This window comes from Salmo salar, chromosome ssa23 (assembly GCF_905237065.1).
Source record: "Salmo salar chromosome ssa23, Ssal_v3.1, whole genome shotgun sequence".
Classification (NCBI taxonomy): Eukaryota; Metazoa; Chordata; class Actinopteri; order Salmoniformes; family Salmonidae; genus Salmo; species Salmo salar.
Window position 1 is genome coordinate 10,836,466 of NC_059464.1, and position 23,234 is coordinate 10,859,699.

General features: G+C 42.4%; 1 protein-coding gene across 1 annotated transcript in view; it reads left to right on the forward strand.

Moving 5' to 3' along the window:
• LOC106584045 (collagen alpha-1(XXIV) chain) overlaps positions 1-23,234 on the forward strand; it is a 187,550-nt gene that overhangs the window by 145,667 nt on the left and 18,649 nt on the right. Inside the window, exons 40-45 of the mRNA XM_014168854.2 lie at positions 5,927-5,980; positions 7,531-7,584; positions 17,706-17,762; positions 18,199-18,252; positions 19,784-19,837; positions 19,946-19,999. Coding sequence (XP_014024329.2) covers positions 5,927-5,980; positions 7,531-7,584; positions 17,706-17,762; positions 18,199-18,252; positions 19,784-19,837; positions 19,946-19,999 — 327 coding nt within the window. The remainder of the gene's footprint in view (positions 1-5,926; positions 5,981-7,530; positions 7,585-17,705; positions 17,763-18,198; positions 18,253-19,783; positions 19,838-19,945; positions 20,000-23,234) is intronic.

Below are 23,234 nucleotides of genomic sequence, written 5' to 3' on the forward strand. Positions count from 1 at the left end.
CCTGAAGGAGATTCAACAATCAACAGCCTATTCCCCCTCAGGAAACTAAAAAGATTTGGCATGGGTCCTGAGATCCTCAAAAGGTTCTACAGCTGCAACATCGAGAGCATCCTGGCCGGTTGCATCACTGCCTGGTACGGCAATTACTCGGCCTCCGACCGCAAGGCACTTCAGAGGGTAGTGCGTACGGCCCAGTACATCACTGGGGCATCCACTGATGTACTGGGCTGCCTGCCTGCCATCCTGCCTGCCAAGCTGCCTGCCATCCAGGACCTCTACACCAGGCGGTGTCAGAGGAAGGCCCTAAAAATTGTCAAAGACCCCCTACTGCTACTCTCTGTTCATCATATATGCATAGTAACTTTAACTATACCCACATATACATACTATCTCAATAAGCCTGACTAACCGGTGTCTGTATATAGCCTTGCTACTCTTATTTTTCAAATGTCTTTTTACTGTTGTTTTATTTCTTTACTTACACACACACACACACACACACACACTTTTTTTTGTTCTTTTTTTCCCCCTTCACTATTGGTTAGAGCCTGTAAGTAAGCATTTCACTGTAAGGTCTACACCTGTTGTATTCGGCGCACGTGACAAATAAACTTTGATTTGATTTGTTGAGTGGCATTAGGGAATTGGTGGTCACACCAGATACTGACTGGTTTTCTGATCCAAGTCCCTACCTTTTTTTTTAAAGTATCTGTGACCAACAGATGCATATCTGTATTCCCAGTCATGTGAAATCGCTATATTAGGGCCTAATGAATTTCTTTCTACTGACTGATGTCCTTATATAGTGTGACTGAGTAAAATATTTTAAATTGTTGCATGTTGCGTTTATATTTGTGTTCAGTGTAATCCCCAACTCATTGGCAGGTCTGTGATATTCCATTAATAAGACTAATGGCTAATTTCCCTGAGTGTCTCTGGAGAATAACCAACTGTAAATAACCAACTGTAAAAACATCTGAAACAGTGAAAGCAGCCCTGAGTACACTAGCGGTTCTGGGGGGGGGCAGGGGGGGCCAGTACCCCTGTTACAACAATTTTGGACCCCCTTGTGGCCCCCTAAATGTGGAGTATGAAATATTTTTTACATAACTAATTTTTGCTATCGTTCTTTTTTTACATCCGTTATTAGACAGTGGCAACGATGATGATTATGAACATGGTCCTTTGCCTGCTAATGCCTGCAATGCAGTGAAGAAAACGATATGACAACAATAACGTCTAATGTAACTGGCCCCTCTTAACAGTACAACTGGCCCCAGCTTGGCCCCCCCCCAGTTGAAATGGTCTAGAACCACCACTGCCTGAGTAACCTAAATATTACATTGTTCAAACCTGGCCAAGCCTCGGTCGGCTCAGTAGCTCAAAACTAATGCAAAGTGATCTGAGTCTTTTCCTATGTAATTCCATTATAAGCCCTAAAGCTTTGTTCCCTTTCAATCGGTCAACTCAGTACAACACAAGCTATGGGGGGAGTTCACGCACTACCGCCCTCTCCTCAAGAGCATTAGAACACGTGCCTCTCCGGAAGCCCTGCCTTCCACATGATAAACCTGAGGCACGGATTCACTCCTTCAATTCTTCTGCTCTTCACCTCGAGCTGAGCAGAACAATTCAGGCATTTCTTAAAAAATAATCAAAATGTATCAGGCTAAACTGTCCCACTTAAGGAGGGGATGCACACATGTTGTCTGTTAAGTAACTCGTTTTGTGAAGTTTCCTATCAATTCTTCTGCCTGTTTAGCCTGGCTAACTGGCTGAGTAAGATTGCAAACACAACCAAAAGGACCAAGGCTAACAAGACAGGTTCGGGTTTAAGACCATGCACAAATAAATAAAAAGATACTCACGTTAAAAATAAATAAAAATAACTCCCTCCAAAGATACTCTTATGGCTTCTTCTCACAAGTGCCTGTACCTCGGCTGGGTCTGAGTTACGGAACCCAGGGATGAATTGGGGCTTGTCCTGTCTGTCTGACGCATGTGAAAGCAGCCCTAGCTCAAACCATTTGCTGAGTGCTCTGTCGCCGGCTAAGGTAGGACACTTGAAGGAAGAGGGCGTCCGGGTCGGTGTGCACTCCATACCTCTCTTCCCAGACCTGGCCGATGATCTGGTCTAATGTGGACGGGATCAGGCTAGCTCAACAGCGCTGCATAGCGTGCCGGTCAGGTTAGCGTGTTAGCTAGCATACTGCCACTGGCGATTCCTGTCTCACATGATGGAATTGTTTGTGTAGCTCTCTTATTAAAAGTAACAAATAATTAAACAGCGGCAGTAAAATAACAATAGTGAGGCTATATACAGGGGGAACCGGTACAGAGTCAATGTGCGGGGGCACTAGTTAGTCGAGGTAATTCAGGTAATATGTACATGTTGATAGAGTTAAAGTGACTATGCATAGATAATAAACAGAGTAGCAGCAGTGTAAAAGAGGGGTCTGGGTATCCCTTTGATTAGCTGTTCAGGGGCCTTATGGCTTGGGGTAGAAGCTGTTAAGAAGCCTTTTGGACCTCAACTCGGTGCTCCGGTACCGCGTGCCGAGTGGTAGCAGAGAGAACAGTCTATGACTAGGGTGGCTGGAGTCTAACAATTATTAGGGTCTTCCTCTGACACCGCCTGGTATAGAGGTCCTGGATGGCAGGAAGCTTGGCTGGGCCGTACAGACTGGGCTGTACACATTACTCTCTGTAGTGCCTTGCGGTCGGAGGCCGAGCAGTTGCCATACCAGGCAGTGATGCAACCAGTCAGGATGCTCTCGATGGTGCAGCTGTACAACCTTTTGAGGATCTGAGGACCCATGACAAATCTTTTCAGTCTCTTGAGGGGGAGTAGGCTTTGTCGTGCCCTCTTCACGACGGTCTTAGTGTGTTTGGATAGTTTGTTGGTGATGTGGACACCAAGGAACTTGAAGCTCTTAACCTGCTCCGCTACAGCTGGTGAGATGAGAATGGGGGCGTGTTTGGTCCTCCTTTTCCTGTAGTCCACAATCATCTCCTTTGTCTTGATCACGTTAAGGGAGAGGTTGTTGTCCTGGCACCACACGGCCAGGTCTCTGACCTCCTCCCTATAGGCTGTCTCATCATTATCGGCGATCAGGCCGTTGTCATCTGCAAACTTGATGATGGTGTTGGAGTCTTGCCTGGCCATGCAGTCATGAGTGAACAGGGAGTACAGGAGGGGACTGAGCACACACCCCTGATGGGCCCCTGTGTTGAGGATCAGTGTGGCGGATGTGTTGTTACCTATCCTTACCACCTGGAGGGCGGCCCGTCAGGAAGTCCAGGATCCAGTTGCAGAGGGAGGTGTTTAGTCCCAGGGTCCTTAGCTTGCCTTCCTCCCCAGATGTTTGCTGTGACAACAGTACCCCCAAGTGGCACAACCGATCGGGTACGAAGCCCCCGAATCCGGATTGGACTGGGGTTCAAGCAAACATCGGCACTTAAAAATATTTTTTATACCCAAAGTTCCAAAGTGTTTCATGGGTTTCAAGAGTTGTGTCCTCCAAATGTCAGCTGAATAAAGAGTAAATTCCCCACAGTCAGACACTGAAAATTGTGGAAATTGAAAAATTCTCCCAGTACGCAAGGTGATGTTCTACCCCTTCAGATGGCACTATTTCGGGAGACTCTCTGTCTGTGTCAACCAATTGCCCTGGATTATGTGAGCAGTGAAGTTGGGGTACAGGCTACAATTTGTTGTGCATCCCTGTGCAGTGTCTGGGGCTCAGGATATTGGACTACCTGGATAATTGGCTGGTGGTAGCCTAGGGAGCGGGTGGTGTTACATGCATCCATGCTGGTTTCCCATGTTCAGTCTCTGGGTTTCATAGCGGATCAAGAAGAGCTATTTGGCTCCATCTCAGTGCATTTCGTCTCTAGGTTTCGAGTTAAACACAGTCGAGAATTGTGGGTTCTTGTCCCTGTATAGGGAGGCCGGTTTTCGTGCTGCTTGACCCAATTTTGTCTGTCATTTTGCCAGTGCCTGTGCCTATTAGGGATGATGGTTTCTATAATAGCAATAGTTGCCCCCAGGCTGATGCTGATGCAACCTTTCCAGCGGTAGTTAATAGACACTCGCTTGGACGCACCGTGCCAACTAAACCGGTCACTCCGGGTGTCCCCATCATGCCTACAGCTCTGGCTCGGTGGAGGGACCCGCTCTGTTGATGCTGGGGACCCCCATGGGTCGAGTTATATCCCGCAGGGTGATCACGACAGACGCATCCCCCCAAGGGTAGAGTGCGCTGTGCAAAGGCAGCTCAATTCGAGAGTTGCGGACAGTGTCGCAGAGCGTGCTGCACATCAATTAGCTGGGGCTTTTGATGGTGTACATAGTACTCAGGTGCTTTTTCCCATTCTTGCCAGGCCAACATGAGGACCAACAGCGGGACAGTGGTGGCATACATCAACAGACAGGGAGGGGTGCGGTCTCGGTTCCTATTGTCCAGTGTGGACTTTCCGTCAGTGGCGGTTCTAGACCATTTCAACTGGGGGGGGCCAAGCTGGGGCCAGTTGTACTGTTAGAGGGGCCAGTTACATTAGACGTTATTGTTGTCATATCGCTTTCTTCACTGCATTGCAGGCATTAGCAGGCAGAAGACCATGTTCATAATCATCATCGTTGCCACTGTCTAATAACGGATGTAAAAAAAGAACGATAGCAAAAATGTGTTATGTAAAAATGATTTCATACTCCACTTTTAGGGGGGCCACAAAGGGGTCCAAAATTGTTGTCACAGGGGCACTGCCCCCCCCCCAGAACTGCTAGTGCTTTCCCTCACTCCCTAGGCGCCTCACAGGTACGGATATCCGGGGGGGTGGTCTCTTGTTTTATCTCTTGGATGTCACTGCCGCCATTGTAGCCCACAGTGTGAATACGGCTGTGGCAGGATAGGATCATTAGGCAGCGCACAGATTGCACAATACCCGGGCACTGCAGGTCTGCCGTGGGCAATTTCAATTGGCGTCCGCTGGGGTTGGCTTGGAGCGTGATTTCATGTCTCCATAGCTGTGGTTCCGTGTGGCTCATTTGGTAGAGCATGGTGATTGCAATGCCAGGGTTGTGGGTTCGATTCTGGAAAAAAACGGGGGGAAAAAATGTATGAAATGTATGCATTCACTACTGTAAGTCGCTCTGGATAAGAGTGTCTGCTAAATAACTAAAATGAAAATGTGAAAATGTAAAATGTCTGTGTTGTACCAAATTGACCAACTCAAAGGGAATGTACAGTTATGACTATAACTACTGTTCCCTGAAGGAGGGAAACAAGGTAGAACACTTGTTCGGCCCCACGCCGCCCAGTTCTGGGCTCGGTGAAGAGCGGTTCTGAATTGAAGGAATGAATCCGTGCCTTGAGTTTATCACCTTTGGAAGGCGGGGCTTCTGTTGAGGCACGGTGTTCATTGGCCTTGTCAGGCCAAGTGCTCGAACTCCCCCCTAGCACTCGAACTCCCCCTATAGCTGTGTTGTACCTTGTTTCCCTCATTCAGGGAACAGTAGTTATAGTTCTAACTGTAAGTTTTTTATAGCAATTAGCAGCTTGCTAATCCGGTAGTATTTGAGCCTATTAGGTTCTGTTGTGAGTTGTAAAAGCCTGATGTCAGAAACAGAGCAGAGGATACGAATAATCGTTTTTTCCTTGCAGCACGGGATCACACAGGAAAATGAAGAAAAAGCCAGGATGTTCCTTTCAGTTGAGAACAGAACTTATTTTCCAGAGTTAGGCCTTGAAAACGCTGTTGTGATAGCCGGTGAAGGAAAATATGTATGCCTTAGTGTCATACAACTCCTTAGTTCCATGGATTCAGACGCCAAGGTTATATTTAGCATTCCCACATAGTACAGATAGAATATCAAAACAAATGGCTGTAAAAACTAATGTGTGGCTGTTTTCTGCATCATTTTCAGGGTCGTCCGGGAGTTATGGGGCCTGAGGGGATGCCTGGAATGGCAGGATACACAGTGAGTTACTCCTGTTTGGCTATAATAACAACATACACACACTTCTCTTTCTCTCAGTCTTTCTCTTTCTCTACATCACTCCCTCTGTCTCTCTCGATCTTTCTTTCTCTCCTTCAGTCAATGTCTCTCTCGGTCTCATGCACTCACTTACACACACACACACACACACACACACACACACACACACACACTAACAACAACACAGGTGTGAATCTAAGTCCTGTTCTGGTGACATGTCACATACACCAAATCATGACTCCAGAATTTCCTTATCAGATTTGTATCTCTTCACCTCAGAGCAGTACTTGACTTGGACAGGAGCTCACCAGAGCTGAATACCGGCACCTTAAAATGTTCTACTGCTTGAGCTCCTGTTCCTCTTATAGAATATTAGATCATAAGTATTGTGGAGATCCTGCACCTAAATATAAACAGTACCGGCACCCAAAATGAGTACTGGCACTTATTTCAGTCCAAGTCAAGCACTGCCTCAGAGAGATTCACCCCAAAGGATCTGACATGGTCCTTGCTCTACTTTGTTCTGTTCTGACACATCCCACTGAACACAACACGCCCTCAGGTCATCTCTAAGTCTCTTTAAGCCCATTCCAGAGTTCCTTAAAGAGGTGGCATCCATTGCCAACTCCCCTGGCTGTCTCTTTCTGTGTATTTTTGCATTGGCTTTGAACCTTCACTCTTGAAGTGAAATAATGTGTGGATTGGAACCATCTTTTCCTCTGACAAGCAAGGTGTGGCCGTGGCCGCTGCCTCGCCTTCTGGCTTCTCTCTAGTCCAACACAAGACAACAGAACACCTGGTGTCGAATCACTACCAAGCTTGCACACACACACCCATACACCAACAGCGCTCTGCAGCCAAATACAAGTAGACTACAGAACACCTGTGTCGTATCAATACCAAAGCAAACAAAATGTCAAGCCAGAACAGAGAAGTTAAGCCAGACTGGAAATGGTAAAGCCAATCCCCAAACTTAAAACCAAATTCTTTGGCACCCCAACAGCCAGGTCATTGCCAGTCGTCATTCTGTTTTTTTAGTCAAACACAACTAGACAACAGAATGTATCAATAATACCACAGCAAATACACACCTAGCCAAACAGGAACAAAGAAGAAAGGTAAATTGGATATGGTCAACCTCAAACCCTTATACCCAAATCCTCTGGCAACTCCTGAGGACGCCAGGTCATTGCCAGTCTAATTCTGTTTTTTAGTTAGATAACGATGTAGGGCACCACAAGTTCACGTTGTATCTATTTAGTTAGTTTGTATTGTACACTCACTCTTAGCTTGCCCACACACCCCACCCAAGTTTTTGAGTGATTTCTGAGGGCCTGCCAAATAAGTCATTATACCAGGGAAATATCTCTCCTTTGCTGTCCTTAGTGTGTTTATTATAAGGCATCATGATTAACACTGTTAACACATGTTGACAATCTACGCCTTGTCAAGTTCTGTGTTATTCTACTGTCTACAGTGAGTTGCAGTATATGACTTGTCAGGTGAATAATCATGGGTTTGGTTATTCTTAGGGCCACGCCGGTAAGCCAGGATCCATTGGACCTCCTGGGCCCAAAGGTGAAAAGGTAACCTGAGCATTTGCATGTTTTTTTTGTCCTCCTTCTGCACACAGTATTATGTTTTTAGCCTTTTGAAAATATACGCCATGTACAGTGCCTTCAGAAAGTATTCATACTCTTTGACTTTAAATTTAAATGGATTAAATATTTTTTTCTCTCACCTATCTACACACAATACCCTATAATGACAAAGTGAAAACATGTTCTTAGAAAAAATTGAAAATGTATTGAAAATGAAATACAGAAATATCTCATTTACATTAGTATTCACACACAATACTTTGCAGAAGCACCTTTGGCAGCGATTGAAGCTGTGAGTCTTTCTGGGCAAGTCTCTAAGAGCTTTCCACACCTGGATTGTGCAACATTTTCCCATAATTTTTAAAAAAATTATTCAAGCTCTGTCAAATTGGTTGTTGATCATTGCAAAAAAAAAAGAGACCACTACAAAATTATCAATTTCTCTGGTTTAACTATTTATAGGTATGTTTTGGGGTAAAATTAACATTTTTGTTTTATTCTATTAACTACTGACAGAATTTCTCCCAAATTCCAAATACAAATATTGTCATTTAGAGTGTTTAAAATGACAACTGGAGGACCACAAGATCAAGACCCTGTCATGGCCAGCCCATGAGGAAGATGGAAGATGGATGGTCACAAGCCATCAAACAAAGCCGAGCTGCTTGAATTTTTGCACCAGGAGTGGCATAAAGTCACCCAACATCTATGTGAAAGACTGGTGGAGAGCATGCCAAGACGCATGAAAGCTGTTATTGAAAATCAGGGTTATTCTACAAAATATTGATTTCTGAACTCTTCCTAAGTTAAAACATTAGTATTGTGTTGTTTAAAAATGAATATCAAATTATTTTCTTTGCATTATTCGAGGTCTGACAACACTGCATCTTTTTTGTTATTTTGACCAGTTGTCATTTTCGGACAATATTTTTTATTTGGAATTTGGAAGAAATGTTGTTAGTAGTTTATAGAACAAAGCAAAAATGTTAATTTTACCCAAACACATACCTATAAATAGTAAAACCAGAGAAACTGATAATTTTGCAGTGGTCTCTTAATTTTTTCCAAAGCTGTATATAACATCACTAAAATCTAAAGCCGGCAGTAATGTACATCATACCAGCTCCTTCCTGGCCTCCAGAGAAAAACAAGCCTTATGCTGGTAATAAAAACCTATTTTCAGCTTGAGCTTCTAAATTCTCTACATGAACAGTGAAGCTCAGCTTGTCATCCACCCACACTCCCAAATATTTGTACACTTTGACCTGATCTGATCAGTTACATAGTATGTCCATCCATTAGTTACATGCATGGCATTAGAAAATACCATGCATTTTGTTTTACCTGAATTCAGAACCAGCTTCAAATCATACAAATTCTGTTGTATGATGTTAAATGGTCTTTGGGCATTTTCAAAAGCTAAAGATAAACTACTACCACTTGCATAAAGAACAGTGTCATCTGCATAAAATGAACATCTGTTGTTTTAATATGGTCCCAAATGTTGATGATTATACAAAATGAACAACAGTGGGCCCAAAATAGAATCTTGCGGAACACCTGAGCACAACTCTATGGACTCTATTTACAACCATCCGCCATTGCACATTTTGTACGATTCGATAGTTAATTTATAAACCAATCTAGAGCATGACCAGTAATTCAATAACATTTTAACCTTTGCACTAACACAGCATGGCCCACGGTGTCAAATGCCTTTCGACAAATCAATAAAGACAGACACACAATGTAACTTCTTGTCAAGAGCACAATGGATGTAATTTAAAACCTTCAATGTTGCTGAAACAGTGCTGTGGCCAGACCTAAAACCTGATTGCATTCCATTTAAGATGTTGTTTTCTTGGAGGTAGGCCTTCAGCTGCCTACTAACTAAGGATTCCAGTACCTTAGACAGTACAGACAATTTTGATATGGATCGATAGTTGTCAAGTAGCGAAGGATCTCCACCTTTCAGGAGAAGCAGTACAAAAGAAGATTTCCATAACTTTGGGATTTCCTTAATGTCAAGCGTGAGGTTAAAAATACGTGTTAAGGGGGAGCAATGATTTCTTCAGCTAGGTGTAGGAGGCGGGGGCGTCAAGATCATCAGGGCCAGTGGATTTCTTTCTATCTATTTCTTTCAGGGCTTTACGCATTTCTGAAACAGAGAAGGATGAGAAGAAGAACTCTGGTGAAGGATTGCACAGGGGTGTCAGATAAACTCACAGGGGGCTCATTTAGACACTTAACCTTTTTAAATAAACTGCATCTAGAAAATGCTGATTTAAGGCTTTCAGAATAGAGGTTCTCTCAGTTACAATCTGTGTGTCTACCAACAATTGTTTGGGAAGCTGCGTATCTTTTTTGCACTAAAAACCTTTCACTACTTGCCAAAATTGGGAGGGATGATTTAAATTATATGAAGTAGATTTAAGGTAGTGGTCTGCTTTCAGTTTTTAGGTTCTAGCCACACCCAGATTTCAAAGACGTTTAAAAGCCATCCAATCATCCGTCGAACCAGACCCTATTGCTTTAGCCCACATGGCATTTTGTTCCCTTATGATTTTAGTAAATTCATCAGAAAACCAAGGGTTCTCTCTGCCCTTAATCCATTTTTTTTTTTTAAAGGGGCATGCCTATTGCATACATCCTGGAATGCATTGTAGAAGTAAGAAAAGGCTAATTCGACAGCAGGGATTCATTCAATTCTATTCCATTCAATGCTAAATACTTCATGTTAAAAACCTTCAATATCAAACTGCTTCCAGTTTCTTTTCATAATGACATGTGGAGATCACTTAGGAATTTTACCATCTCTCACACAGGCAATAGCACAGTGATCATGTATGTAATTTGTCAAAAATACCAGATGCATTAAAACGATGAGGAGTATTGGTTAAGATCAAATCAATCAAAGAGGATTTCAGATGATACTTTACATTCAACCTACTTACACTGTTGACAATCTGAGTGAGATTATAGGTATTGCATAGAATTTTTAGTTGATCAGAGCTAGATGTTAACCAATCCTGATTCAGATCACCCATCAAGACAAACTCAGAGTTGACATGCTGTGATAACAATTTGAAAATACCATCCAATACAACCCCTGCCGACTACTTAATTCGGCAGGGGTAAGAATTTCAGGACCTGGGTTAGATTGCACATTTCCAGACAGTAGAAGCAGCAAGATAATGGCAAGTCTAGATTGGGGTTTACAACATTTGGATTTACAGACAGCACTTGAACAACAATCCACAGTCACCAGAGTCTTTAACGCCACATATTTCAGGAGATGTGTAAAGTCCAGAGACATGGTTAAGTACCAAGAGAACAGTCCTGACATGTAAGGGCAAGAGTCCGATTTCTCACATGTTGTTTGGGAGAAATGTGCAGAGTTCTCGAATGCATTTACAGAGCAAGAGTGTGGTTTCTCCCAAGGCACGAGGGAGAAACAGTAATATATTCCCTCATTCACAGAGTAACGGGCTCTAAAAGTATTGCCAACATTGTAAATGCCAAGGGTAGACAACAGCAAAATGAGCAACAGCAGCATGTTTGTTTATTGCCCTATCAATTAACATAAGAGAGAGAACACAGCGCTAAGCACGTACAAAGTTAACAGAACAATCTAAGATATGTAGCCAACACCACGCGAAACACAAATATTAAATTAGCTATGACTTCATACAAAGCGTTCCTTAATAATAATACAAACATAGCAAGAATCCCCAATCAAATAGTCCAACAGCAGATCAGTAAAAAGTCTGCAGTGTATGCTAATGATGTGGGCGAGCAAAGCTCCGGGGAGAGAGAGAGGGAGTGGCAGGGGGCCCCTGTACCAGATTGGGAGAGACAGACCAGGTCAGGCGGGGAGCAGTGCAGCAGGTAACAGGAGGAGGCCGAAGAGAGGCCCTCAACTAGGCAGGTCGAAAACAAAACCATGACGGTGATACAATCGCTAACCAGAACGGTAATAAAATCTCTAAAATCCAGACCAGAATGGATAGTCATGTAAAAGCAGGGAGTGGAATGTTTGGTGGGAGCCTCTTCCAAGTAAAGCTAATGTGAGGCAACTCTACAAAAAGCACACATATTAGATCACTGTCATTCATATTCCATTCACCCAGCTCAATGTAACATCAATAGGTTTAGGCTACTACATTATACCAACATTTTCCCTGTACCCATCATGAGGTTACTACAGTCGTGGCCAAAAGTTTTGAGAATGACACAAATATAAATTTTCTCAAAGTCTGCTGCCTCAGGGTCTTTAGATATTTTTGTCAGATGTTACTATGGAATACTGTAGTATAATTACAAGCATTTCATAAGTGTCAAAGGCTTTTATTGACAATTACATGAATTTGATGCAAAGAGTCAATATTTGCAGTGTTGACCCTTCTTTTTCAAGACCTCTGCAATCCGCCCTGGCATGCTGTCAATTAACTTCTGGGCCACATCCTGACTGATTGTAGCCCATTCTTGCATAATCAATGCTTGGAGTTTGTCAGAATTTGTGGGTTTTTGTTTGTCCACCCACTTCTTGAGGATTGACCACAAGTTCTCAATGGGATTAAGGTCTGGGGAGTTTCCTGGCCATGGACCCAGAATATCGATGTTTTGTTCCCCGAGTCACTTAGTTATCACTTTTGCCTTATGGCAAGGTGCTCCATCATGCTGGAAAAGGCATTGTTCGTCACTAAACTGTTCCTGGATGGTTGGGAGAAGTTGCTCTCGGAGGATGTGTTGGTTTTGTGAGTGAGTAAATTGTGAGTGAGCCCACTCCCTTGGCTGAAAAGCAACCCCACACATGAATGGTCTCAGGATGGTTTACTGTTGGCATGACACAGGACTGATGGTAGCGCTCACCTTGTCTTCTCCGGACAAGCTTTTATCCAGATGCCCCAAAGAATCGGAAAGGGGATTCATCAGAGAAAATGACTTTACCCCAGTCCTCAGCAGTCCAATACCTGTACCTTTTGCAGAATATCAGTCTGTCTGTCCCTGATGTTTTTCCTGGAGAGAAGTGGCTTCTTTGCTGCCCTTCTTGACACCAGGCCATCCTCCAAAAGTCTTTGCCTCTCTGTGCGTGCAGATGCACTCACACCTGCCTGCTGCCATTCCTGAGCAAGCTCTGTACTGGTGGTGCCCCGATCCCGCAGCTGAATCAACATTAGGAAACGGTCCTGGCGCTTGCTGGACTTTCTTGGGCGCCCTGAAGCCTTCTTCACAACAATTGAACCGCTCTCCTTGAAGTTCTTGATGATCCGATAAATGGTTGATTTAGGTGCAATCTTACTGGCAGCAATATCCTTGCCTGTGAAGCCCTTTTTGTGCAAAGCAATGATGACGGCACGTGTTTCCTTGCAGGTAACCATGGTTGACAGAGGAAGAACAATGATTCCAAGCACCACCCTCCTTTTGAAGCTTCCGGTCTGTTATTCGAACTGAATCAGCATGACAGAGTGATCTCCAGCCTTGTCCTCGTCCACACTCACACCTGTGTTAACGTGAGAATCACTGACATGATGTCAGCTGGTCCTTTTGTGGCAGGGCTGAAATGCAGTGGAAATGTTTTTGGGGGATTCAGTTCATTTGCATGGCAACGAGGGACTTTGCAATTAATTGCAATTCATCTGATCACTCTTCGTAACATTCTGGAGTATATGCAAATTGCCATCATACAAACTGAGGCAGCAGACTTTGTGAAAATTAATATTTGTGTCATTCTTAAAACTTTTGGCCATGACTGTACAACCTAGGCTATGAATGAAAATGTTAAACGTATAGAATGTTACAACTATCTCTGCAGCACTCCACCAATCAGGCCTTTATGGTAGAGTGGCCAGACGGAAGCCTCTCCTCAGTAAAAGGCACATGATAGCTAACTTGGAGTTTGACAAAAGGCACCTAAAGACTCTCACACCATGAAAACAAGATTGAACTCTTTGGCTTGAAGGCCAAGCGTCTTGTCTGGAGGAAACCTGGCACCATACCTACGGTGAAGCATGGTGATGGCTGCATCATGCTGTGGGGATGTTTTTCAGTGGCAGGGACTGGGACACTAGTCAGGATTGATGGAAAGATGAACGGAGCAAAATACAGAGAGATCTTTGATGAAAACCTGCTCCAGGGCACTCAGGACCTCATACTGGGGCGAAGAGTCACCTTCCAACAGGACAACAACCCTAAGAACACAGCCAAGACAATGCAGGAGTAGCTTCGGGACAAGTCTTTGAATGTCCATGAGTGGCCCAGCCAGGGTCTGGAATGGAACCTGATCGAACATCTCTGGAAAGACCGGAAAATAGCTGTGCAGCAACGCTCCCCATCCAACCTGACAGAGCTTGAGGATCTGCAGAGAAGGTGGGAGGTGTGCCAAGTTTGTAGAGCCATACCCACGAAGACTCGATGCTGTAATCGCTGCCAAAGGTGCTTCAACAAAGTACTGAGTAAAGTGTCTGAATACTTATGTAAATGTGATATTTCAGTTTTTTATTTTTAATAAATTAGTAAACATTGTCATTATGGGGTATTGTGTTGGGCTCCCAAGTGGCGCATTAATCTGAGGCACTGCATTTCAGTGCAAAAGGCGTCACTACAGTCCCTGGTTTGGATCCAGGCTGTATCACATCCGGCCATGATTGTGTGTCCCATAGGGCGGCGCACAATTGGCCCAGCATCGTCTGGGTTTGGCCGGGGTAGGCCATTATTGTAAAAAAGAATTTGTTCTTAACTGATTTGCCTAGTTAAATAAAGGTTAAATAAAAAAAAGATTGAGGGGGAAAAAAACAATTTAATACATTTTAGAATAAGGCTGGAACGTAACAAAATGTGGAGAAAGTCATGGAGTCTGAATACTTTCCAAAGGCACTGTATTTAGTGTAGTTTTATCTAAAAAGGATAACTTTTTTTATGTTTTACTATTTTAATTTTAATGAAATTCACTGAGGACAATCGTCCTCTCCTTCCTCCTCTGAGCCATTCAGAAATTCACTGTCTTCTTGGTAAGCAACTCCAGTGTAGATTTGGCCTTATGTTTTAGGTTATTGTTCTGCTGAAAGGTGAATTCATCTCCATAGCAGTGGGAAGTAAGAGTGCTGAGTGTTCTGCAGCACCCCCAGAAAAATAGTCATACAAAAAAATTATATGCAGACTGTATATATACAGTACCAGTCCAAAGTTTGGACAAACCTACTCATTCCATTTTTTTATTTATTTTTTACTATTTTCTATATTGTAGAATAATAGTGAATACATTAAAATTATGAAATAACACATATGGAATTGTGTACTGTAGTAACCAGAAAAGTGTTAAACAAATCAAAATATATTTTATATTTGAGATTCTTCAAAGTAGCCACCATTTGCATTAACAGCTTTGCAAACTCTTGGCATTCTCTCAACCAGCTTCACCTGGAATGCTTTTCCAGGTAGCCATGCTGGTTGAGTGTGCCTTGAATTATAATTAAGTCACAGACAGTGTCACTAGCAAAGCACCCCCACACAATCACAACTCCTCCGTGCTTCACGGTGGGAACCACACATGCGGAGATCATCCATTCACCTACTCTGCGTCTCACAAAGATATGGCGTTTGGAACCATAAATCGCAAATTTGGACTCATCGGACCAAAGGACAGATTTCCTCCCGTCTAATGTCCATTGCCCGTGTTTCTTTACCCAAGCAAGTCTCTTCTTCTTATTGGTGTCCTTTAGTAGTGGTTTCTTTGCAGCAATTCAACCATGAAGGCCTGATTCACGCAGTCTCCTCAGAACAGTTGATGTTGAGATGTGTCTGTTACTTGAACTCTGTGAAATATTTATTTGGGCTGAAATTTCAGAGGCTTGTAACTCTAATGAACTTATCTTCTGCAACAGAGGTAACTCTGGTTCTTCCTTTCCTGTGGCGGTCCTCATGAGAGCCAGTTTCATCATAGTGCTAGATGGTTTTTGTGACTGCATTTTAAGAAACTTTCTCTTGAAATTTTCCAGATTGACTGACCTTCATGTCTTAAAGTAATGATGGACTGTTTCTATTTTCTTCTTTGAGCTGTTCTTGCCATAATATGGACTTGGTTGCAAAGGGAGGATATACAGGATTACTGGAAACTTTCAAAGGTCGAAATTGCAAAGAAATGTGCATTTGACAATTGCACTAACTTAACAGCAGCTGAAAATAGAGCCCATAGTATACATTACTATATTACGGGTATAGGGTTGCAAAGCTACCCGTAATTTACCAAAGTTACTGTAATCTTAAGGAATTTGGGTAATTTGGGTAATAGAAAATCTAAGGCAATCTATTGTAATTTTGGTAATTTGTACTTGAATAGCTTTAAAAATATATATATTCATATAGAATTCTTTTTTTTTTTTTATCTGTCCGTATTGTCCATGAGTTTCTACTAGATAGATCATATGGTTCCAGGGAAAATAGTATAATTAATGAAAAAAGGATCTAACCCTCTAATGTACATCGTTGCCCTCAGGAAACAGAAAACCTTTTTGCCCCACAAAAAGGAAGAAGGAACCCCAGAATCAGGTTTGAGAGGCAGTGAAATACTAGTTTATGCCCAACTTTTATTTTTTTATAAAAAGAGTGCATCTTTTTACTAGTGGCCCTTTTGGGTACTTCAGATTATCACAGCCTTATCACATGCAAAATATATGAAATCATTAAATAAGATAATTTAAAAATTAAACATAGAATGACATAGCAGTAAAACATTATCCTAAATATAAACCATCAACTTTGTGAATTCATTGGTCTTTAATAGGATACATATTATTTCAATAAATAAATGTTTGAAAATATCTGATTTTCCTTGGTGTTTTAGTACCCTTATGGCACAGTGTCGCCCTGAGGTAGCAAAAATGTATTTTCTTTAAATGTGGGGGATAAAAGTGATGTTTTACTATTATTATCAGAAAGCCTAAATCTTATTTTTTTGTGGGAAAAAACAAAATGTGTGCAGCAAAGGGCTAATCAAGAATGGCATTTTTTTCAATTAACTCTGAAACTCTTCCAACTATTGACTCTGTTCACAACTGCCACCAGTTTGATGCCAAAACACAAATATTTACATAGTAAAATAAATAGTGTCAAACAATATATATAAAGTAGATTTCATGCTGAAACCATCCTATTAAACACCAATCTTTAGGATAATGTTTTACTGCTTTGTCATCCAAAATATATATATTTTTGACCATATATTTTACATGTGCCACAGAGGGACAGATATGACACCTGTGCTAATCTGAAGTACCCAAAAGGACCACTAGATGTCTTGTGATAGATTACATAAAATCCTTGAAAGCAGACATCCCATTTTTTTATATGTGGGCTATTACATTATTTTAACATGCTCCTGTTATTATTTAGGATGTGCATAAAAAAACATGGAACGAGAGATGAGATAATCTAGTGAAACTCGTATTTAGAAATATTTATAACTTGCTTATTGAGAACGTGCCTCATGCATACAATACAATTTACGGGCACCAGTATTTTTTATTTGAGAAGTGCAATGCGTAAAGGCCAAATACTCGTTAAAGCCAATTACAAAAATGTTGACTGTCAACACTCCAAACATATTGAGCAAACACTGGATTTTTTTCTTCTTCTGTTGCTATCACTCGTTACTGTAGCCTATGCTATTTCATAAACTGTAGTATCAATCCTTTAATGGACTAGGATATTCCATGCCCCCTAGCCGAGTTGGAGTTGAAGACAGCGCAAAGACCCTCAATAACCTGCAGAACTTAAGACCTGTAGTATTAAGCCATGGAATGGCTTGATTGGCCAGTGAGTGGTCAAACCCTCGTTACACATACAACTTGTTTATTCATCAAAACCCGCCCTTTTGTGCCACCGCCAGCTATTGGGCTCATGACAGCTGTGAAAATATTCCGGACACACTCCTGGACCTATTGCGTTACCACCAGAGCTTAGATTTACCATCGCATTAGGCTTAATAAAATAGAGCTCTATAAATCTTAGATCTCCGTGTTCAGCGTATTTTAGGCTAAATGTCCTGAGTTATGAGTTGATTAAGTTTGTTGTGTCAGTGTGTGATATGTTGGCGTGTTGTGTTTCAGGGTTACCCCGGAGAAGACAGTAAGACATCAGGACCTGCCGGGCCACTAGGTGAACCAGTAGGTCTTGCCTTTCTTCAACTTATCCTTCCTTTTCCTATGTGTGTGTGTGTGGCTTAGGGGTGAGTTAGAGAGGGGTGAGTCACCCTATTAAAGGATTATATGAGTTTTCTAATAGTGGTGTTGCTTGAGGTATAGCTGTCTAACCACGCTGAACAGAGGTCCAAGAGAGTGGATGTCTAAAGTGATATAGTAGATGGCCCTCAGTACAGATGGTAAGCAGTGTAACCTATGAGAAAGACGGTATTAAGGGCTAAAGCCCATACTATGACAGATACAATGGCCCTTAGTGTTTCACTCCAGCCTAAACTAAGATGATTCATGGCAGAGAGTTTAAGGTGAAATACAGCCGTTCCTCAAAATATTCAGAGCCCTAATGTACTCTTTGTTACAAAGTGGTCACCCTGCTCATCTGATGCTGTGTGTGTTTTGGCAGGGTCCCCCGGGCGAGCGAGGAGATCGCGGAGAGCCTGGAGATGAGGGATATCAGGTAAAACCAGCATACAAACCACAACATCAAATGTATCAAAAAATCACTTTTCATGTTGTTTTTCTGTTCTGCTTCCTTTCTTTTTTTTTGGTGCTGGGTTGAAAAGCAGGCCTGTTGAGACCACACATGCATATCTGAGACACGGAGCATCCCGGATTACTGAATTCCTAGGGATAAGCCAGGAGGAAATCTGGTGCTATTGGCGTAGACACTGAAAACTCACACTGATGAAACACACACACACACAAACAGTTCAGATCAGGTGTAAAGTTAGCAGTACAAGATGAAAGTTGTGGCGAGTGGAATCCCAGAATCCCCTGCGGCACGTTTGCCAGAGTTCTCCCCTCCTATAAATAGTTTCCCAAAACGCAGCCCTCCTCAGACAGACAGCCAGAGAGAGAGAGAGAGAAAGAGAGAGAGATGGCTTTAAAGGCCTAATGCAATGAGTAACAATTAAGTAGCTAACTGTGATTGTTTTCAATCAAAATGGCCAAAAGGAAGAAAATAAATGCTTCTTACAAGAGCAATTTCTCAAGCAAGAATTTTGCTAGGACTGTCTGACGTTGGTCTAATTGGGGAGGGGAAGACTGACACATAGCTGTTATTGGCAGAGAACTCTCTGTCCTATTGGTCTATTAACTCATTTACCACCTGGTGATGTCACCAGGCAGGCCAAAACCCCATCCCACCAAAACAGGCTGAAATTTCAGGCAGTCTTTTCAAACAGCTCTTACACTAAAAGAGCATTATCATAATTTTCACAATTTCACATTATTATTCCCACCTCGTTTGGAAATATATATAAAACACAGGAAAGTTTTGGAGTGCACTGGGCCATTAAGCATTTATAAGCATTTTTCTGCTGAACTGGATCTGGGTTCAAAGTCACAGTGGCTAATCTTTATTTGGCAGTTGTTGAGAGGTTTGAGACTTTCAGGATTCCATTAAACTAAAGGTCCTTAACTCTACGTGTGTGTGCGTGTGTGTGTGTGTGTGTGTGCGTGTGTGTGTGTGCGTGTGTGCGTGCGTGTGTGTGTGTGTGTGTGTGTGTGTGTGTGTGTGTGTGTGTGCGTGCGTCCACGGCCGGGTCGACCTATGGGACTTCCCCCCCACTTAGTGGTAAATTTATAGAGCCCATTTAGTCGGAGCCACCTACAGCCCACTGTAATAAAAAAATGTACCTACACAGCTTGGCCTGGGAACTACAGTACTAAGTGGGTTTGTTATTCTTATGGTATGCACCTTAGAGGACTACATGGTGCTTACTGCTGTTGAAAGAAATATCGATACTTGCACACTGTTTAACGCTCCCAAGTTGTTATTGTGAAACATTTCAACCTGAAGGACCAGGCTTACCTCTGACAACCTTGTGTAGCACATAGTGGAACAAGACACAGTTGACTGTCCCCTGACCCCTGGCTGTCACTAAATGACCTGACTTAATCTCCTCGTTTATATACCCAGATGAAGTGACTTTGTAGCTGTAGTGTTTCACCCGAATATAATGTGTTTGTCTCGTTGTTGTTTTCAGGGTCATATTGGTACCTCTGGACATCGTGGGGCTGTTGGAGCGCCAGGCCTCCCTGTAAGTCCAATACAATACTCCGTGTAGGTCTTATCAGCATCGATTTCTGTGTCACATTTGGCACGTTGACATAAGAATGAATCAAATAAGTGTGATTTTGTTGTCTAGGGAACACCAGGGGAACCTGGAGAACAGGGCCCAAAAGGAGAAATGGGAACTCAGGTGCGTGTATGATTATTTGTGAATCCCTGTGTCTGATTCATGCTGCTCCAAGCTTGGGGAAAGGAAAGGACAGAGTTTGTTAAATCATGTTTCTCCCTAGATCTCTAGATGAACTGTTACAGTATACTGTAGATGGTCAATAAAGTGTTATCACCAGGCTACTGCAGAAGCCTTCCTACAGGCTTCCTTGGCTCTGAACACCATGAAGGGTTAGGTTTAATAAGCAATCACATGTCAGTACTATGATAGAAGAGGAGACACTCACTTCCAAACTACAGTTCCTAACACGATAGCCATTAGATAACCGGAGAGATAACTGGTTTTAACCTATCCCTCTTTTTGCTCTCGATCAACAATCTGAGGTGCCAGTACGTAAAAGCCTTCTCTCCCCTTTGCTTGGTTCTGCTACCTTCTCATAACAGAAAACATGAAGGGAGAGACAAAAACTATTTTATTGCCATGAAATCAGACTGGGCCAAAACAATGCAGACAGGCTTGAACATCGGTGCCTTTGATATTAGAGAAAGAGGGATGAGGAATGAAGGGAAGGGGGGGGGGGGGGAAGGAGAGAATTGTTTGTTTGGCCACCCACTGTGCACTTCATGCTTCAAAGTGTTCCGTCTGATTTCCACAAGGCAACTCTTCATTTTCTTATTTCATTCTCTGAAAAGGAAAGGCAAGCTTGAGAATATATACTGGAATGCAGAACGTTGGCATTGGTTAAACTTTTGGGAAAAATGAATTACTTCACTTCAAGTCTGAATTACTTCACTTCAAATCAGAATTATTTTGTTTCAAGTCTGAATTATTTCACTTGAAGTCTGAATGATTTTAACTGCAGCTTAATAATGTGAATATACATTTTCAGCTGTGAAAATGATTATTTCTTACATAATGTTGCTGTTCATGGAATGTAGCTCTTTATGTACAAGTATATTATTCTTTGATCTACATATTTCCTAACCCAAGCTGAGTTATCTACATGCTGTACCTAGTTAAACACCTTTGACTTGTTAAGACATGTGAGTTGGCCTATTTGCCTATTTTATCAGATTGAGTGGATACTGCATAGAGAGGATTTCTGTGAATGTATTCACCTTGGCATGGAGTTTTGAACAGAGTCTGAATGTGGTCTTCACATGTTGCATGCAAGTTAGGCCTTCTTAGAAATATATACCTTACTAGAGTAACACAAGACTAGAGGTCCATGAGTTAAACATGCACTACACAGAACTGTATATGTATACGTCCATTTAGTTTACAGTAAAGAACTAAGCCTAAAGTAATCACACACGATGCAAAAATAATATTTTTAAAGGATTTGTTTTTATTGGTTACTAAACAGTTGGAATGTGTACGTATGTCTATGTCTATGGTTGTGTGTGTGTGGGTGTGTCTGTCTGTGTGTCTGTGTCTGTATGTGTCTGTCTGTGTGTACAGTGGGGGAAACAAGTATTTGATCCCCTGCCGATTTTGTACGTTTGCCCACTGATAAAGAAATCAGCCTATTATTTTAATGGTAGGTTTATTTGAATAGTGAGAGACAGAATACCATCAAAAATATCCAGAAAAACGCATGTCAAAAATGTTATAAATTGATTTGCATTTTAATGAGGGAAATAAGTATTTTACCCCCTCTCAATCAGAAAGATTTCTGGCTCCTAGGTGTCTTTTATACAGGTAACGAGCTGAGATTAGGAGCACAGTCTTAAAGGGAGTGCTCCTAATCACAGCTTGTTACCTGTAAAAAAGACACCTGTCCACAGAAGCAATCAATCAATCAGATTCCAAACTCTCCACCATGGCCAAGACCAAAGAGCTCTCCAAGGATGTCAGGGACAAGATTGTAGACCTACACAAGGCTGGAATGGGCTACAAGATCATCGCCAAGCAGCTTGGTGAGAAGGTGACAACATTTGGTGTGATTATTCGCAAATGGAAGAAACACAAAAGAACTGTCAATATCCCACGGCCTGGGGCTCCATGCAAGATCTCACCTCGTGGGGTTGCAATGATCATGAGAACGGTGAGGAATCAGCCCAGAACTACACGGGAGGATCTTGTCAATGATCTCAAGGCAGCTGGGACCATAGTCACCAAGAAAACAATTGGTAACACACTACGCCGTGAAGGACTGAAATCCTGCAGTGCCCGCAAGGTCCCCCTGCTCAAGAATACATATATATGCCCATCTGAAGTTTGCCAATGAACATCTGGATGATTCAGAGGACAACTGGTGAAAGTGTTGTGGTCAGATGAGACCAAAATAGAGCTCTTTGGCATCAACTCAACTCGCCGTGTTTGGAGGAGGAGGAATGCTGCCTATGACCCCAAGAACACCATCTCCACCGTCAAACATGGAGGTGGAAACATTATGCTTTGGGGGTGTTTTTCTGCTAAGGGGACAGGACAACTTCACCGCATCAAAGGGACGATGGACGGGGCCATGTACCGTCTAATCTTGGGTGAGAAGATCCTTCCCTCAGCCAGGGCATTGAAAATGGGTCGTGGATGGGTATTCCAGCATGACAATGACCCAAAACACACGGCCAAGGCAACAAAGGAGTGGCTCAAGAAGAAGCACATTAAGGTCCTGGAGTGGCCTAGCCAGTCTCCAGACCTTAATCCCATAGAAAATCTGTGGAGGGAGCTGAAGGTTCGAGTTGCCAAACGTCAGCCTCGAAACCTTAATGACTTGGAGAAGATCTGCAAAGAGGAGTGGGACAAAATCCCTCCTGAGATGTGTGCAAACCTGGTGGCCAACTACAAGAAACGTCTGACCTCTGTGATTGCCAACAAGGGTTTTGCCACCAAGTACTAAGTAATGTTTTGCAGAGGGGTCAAATACTTATTTCCCCCATTAAAATGCAAATCACTTTATAACATTTTTGACATGTGTTTTTCTGTTTTTTTTGTTGTTATTCTGTCTCTCACCGATCAAATAAACCTACTATTACAATTATAGACTGATAATTTCTTTGTAAGTGGGCAAACGTACAAAATCAGCAGGGGATCAAATACTTTTTTCCCCCACTGTATGTGTCTGTCTGTTTGTCTGTCTGTGTGTATGTGTCTGTCTGTGTGTCTATGTGTATCTGTGTCTGTGTGTCTATGTGTATCTGTGTCTGTGTGTCTATGTGTATCTGTGTCTGTGTGTCTATGTGTATCTGTGTCTGTGTATCTGTGTCTGTGTGTCTATGTGTATCTGTCTACGTGTCTGTGTGTCTATGTGTAT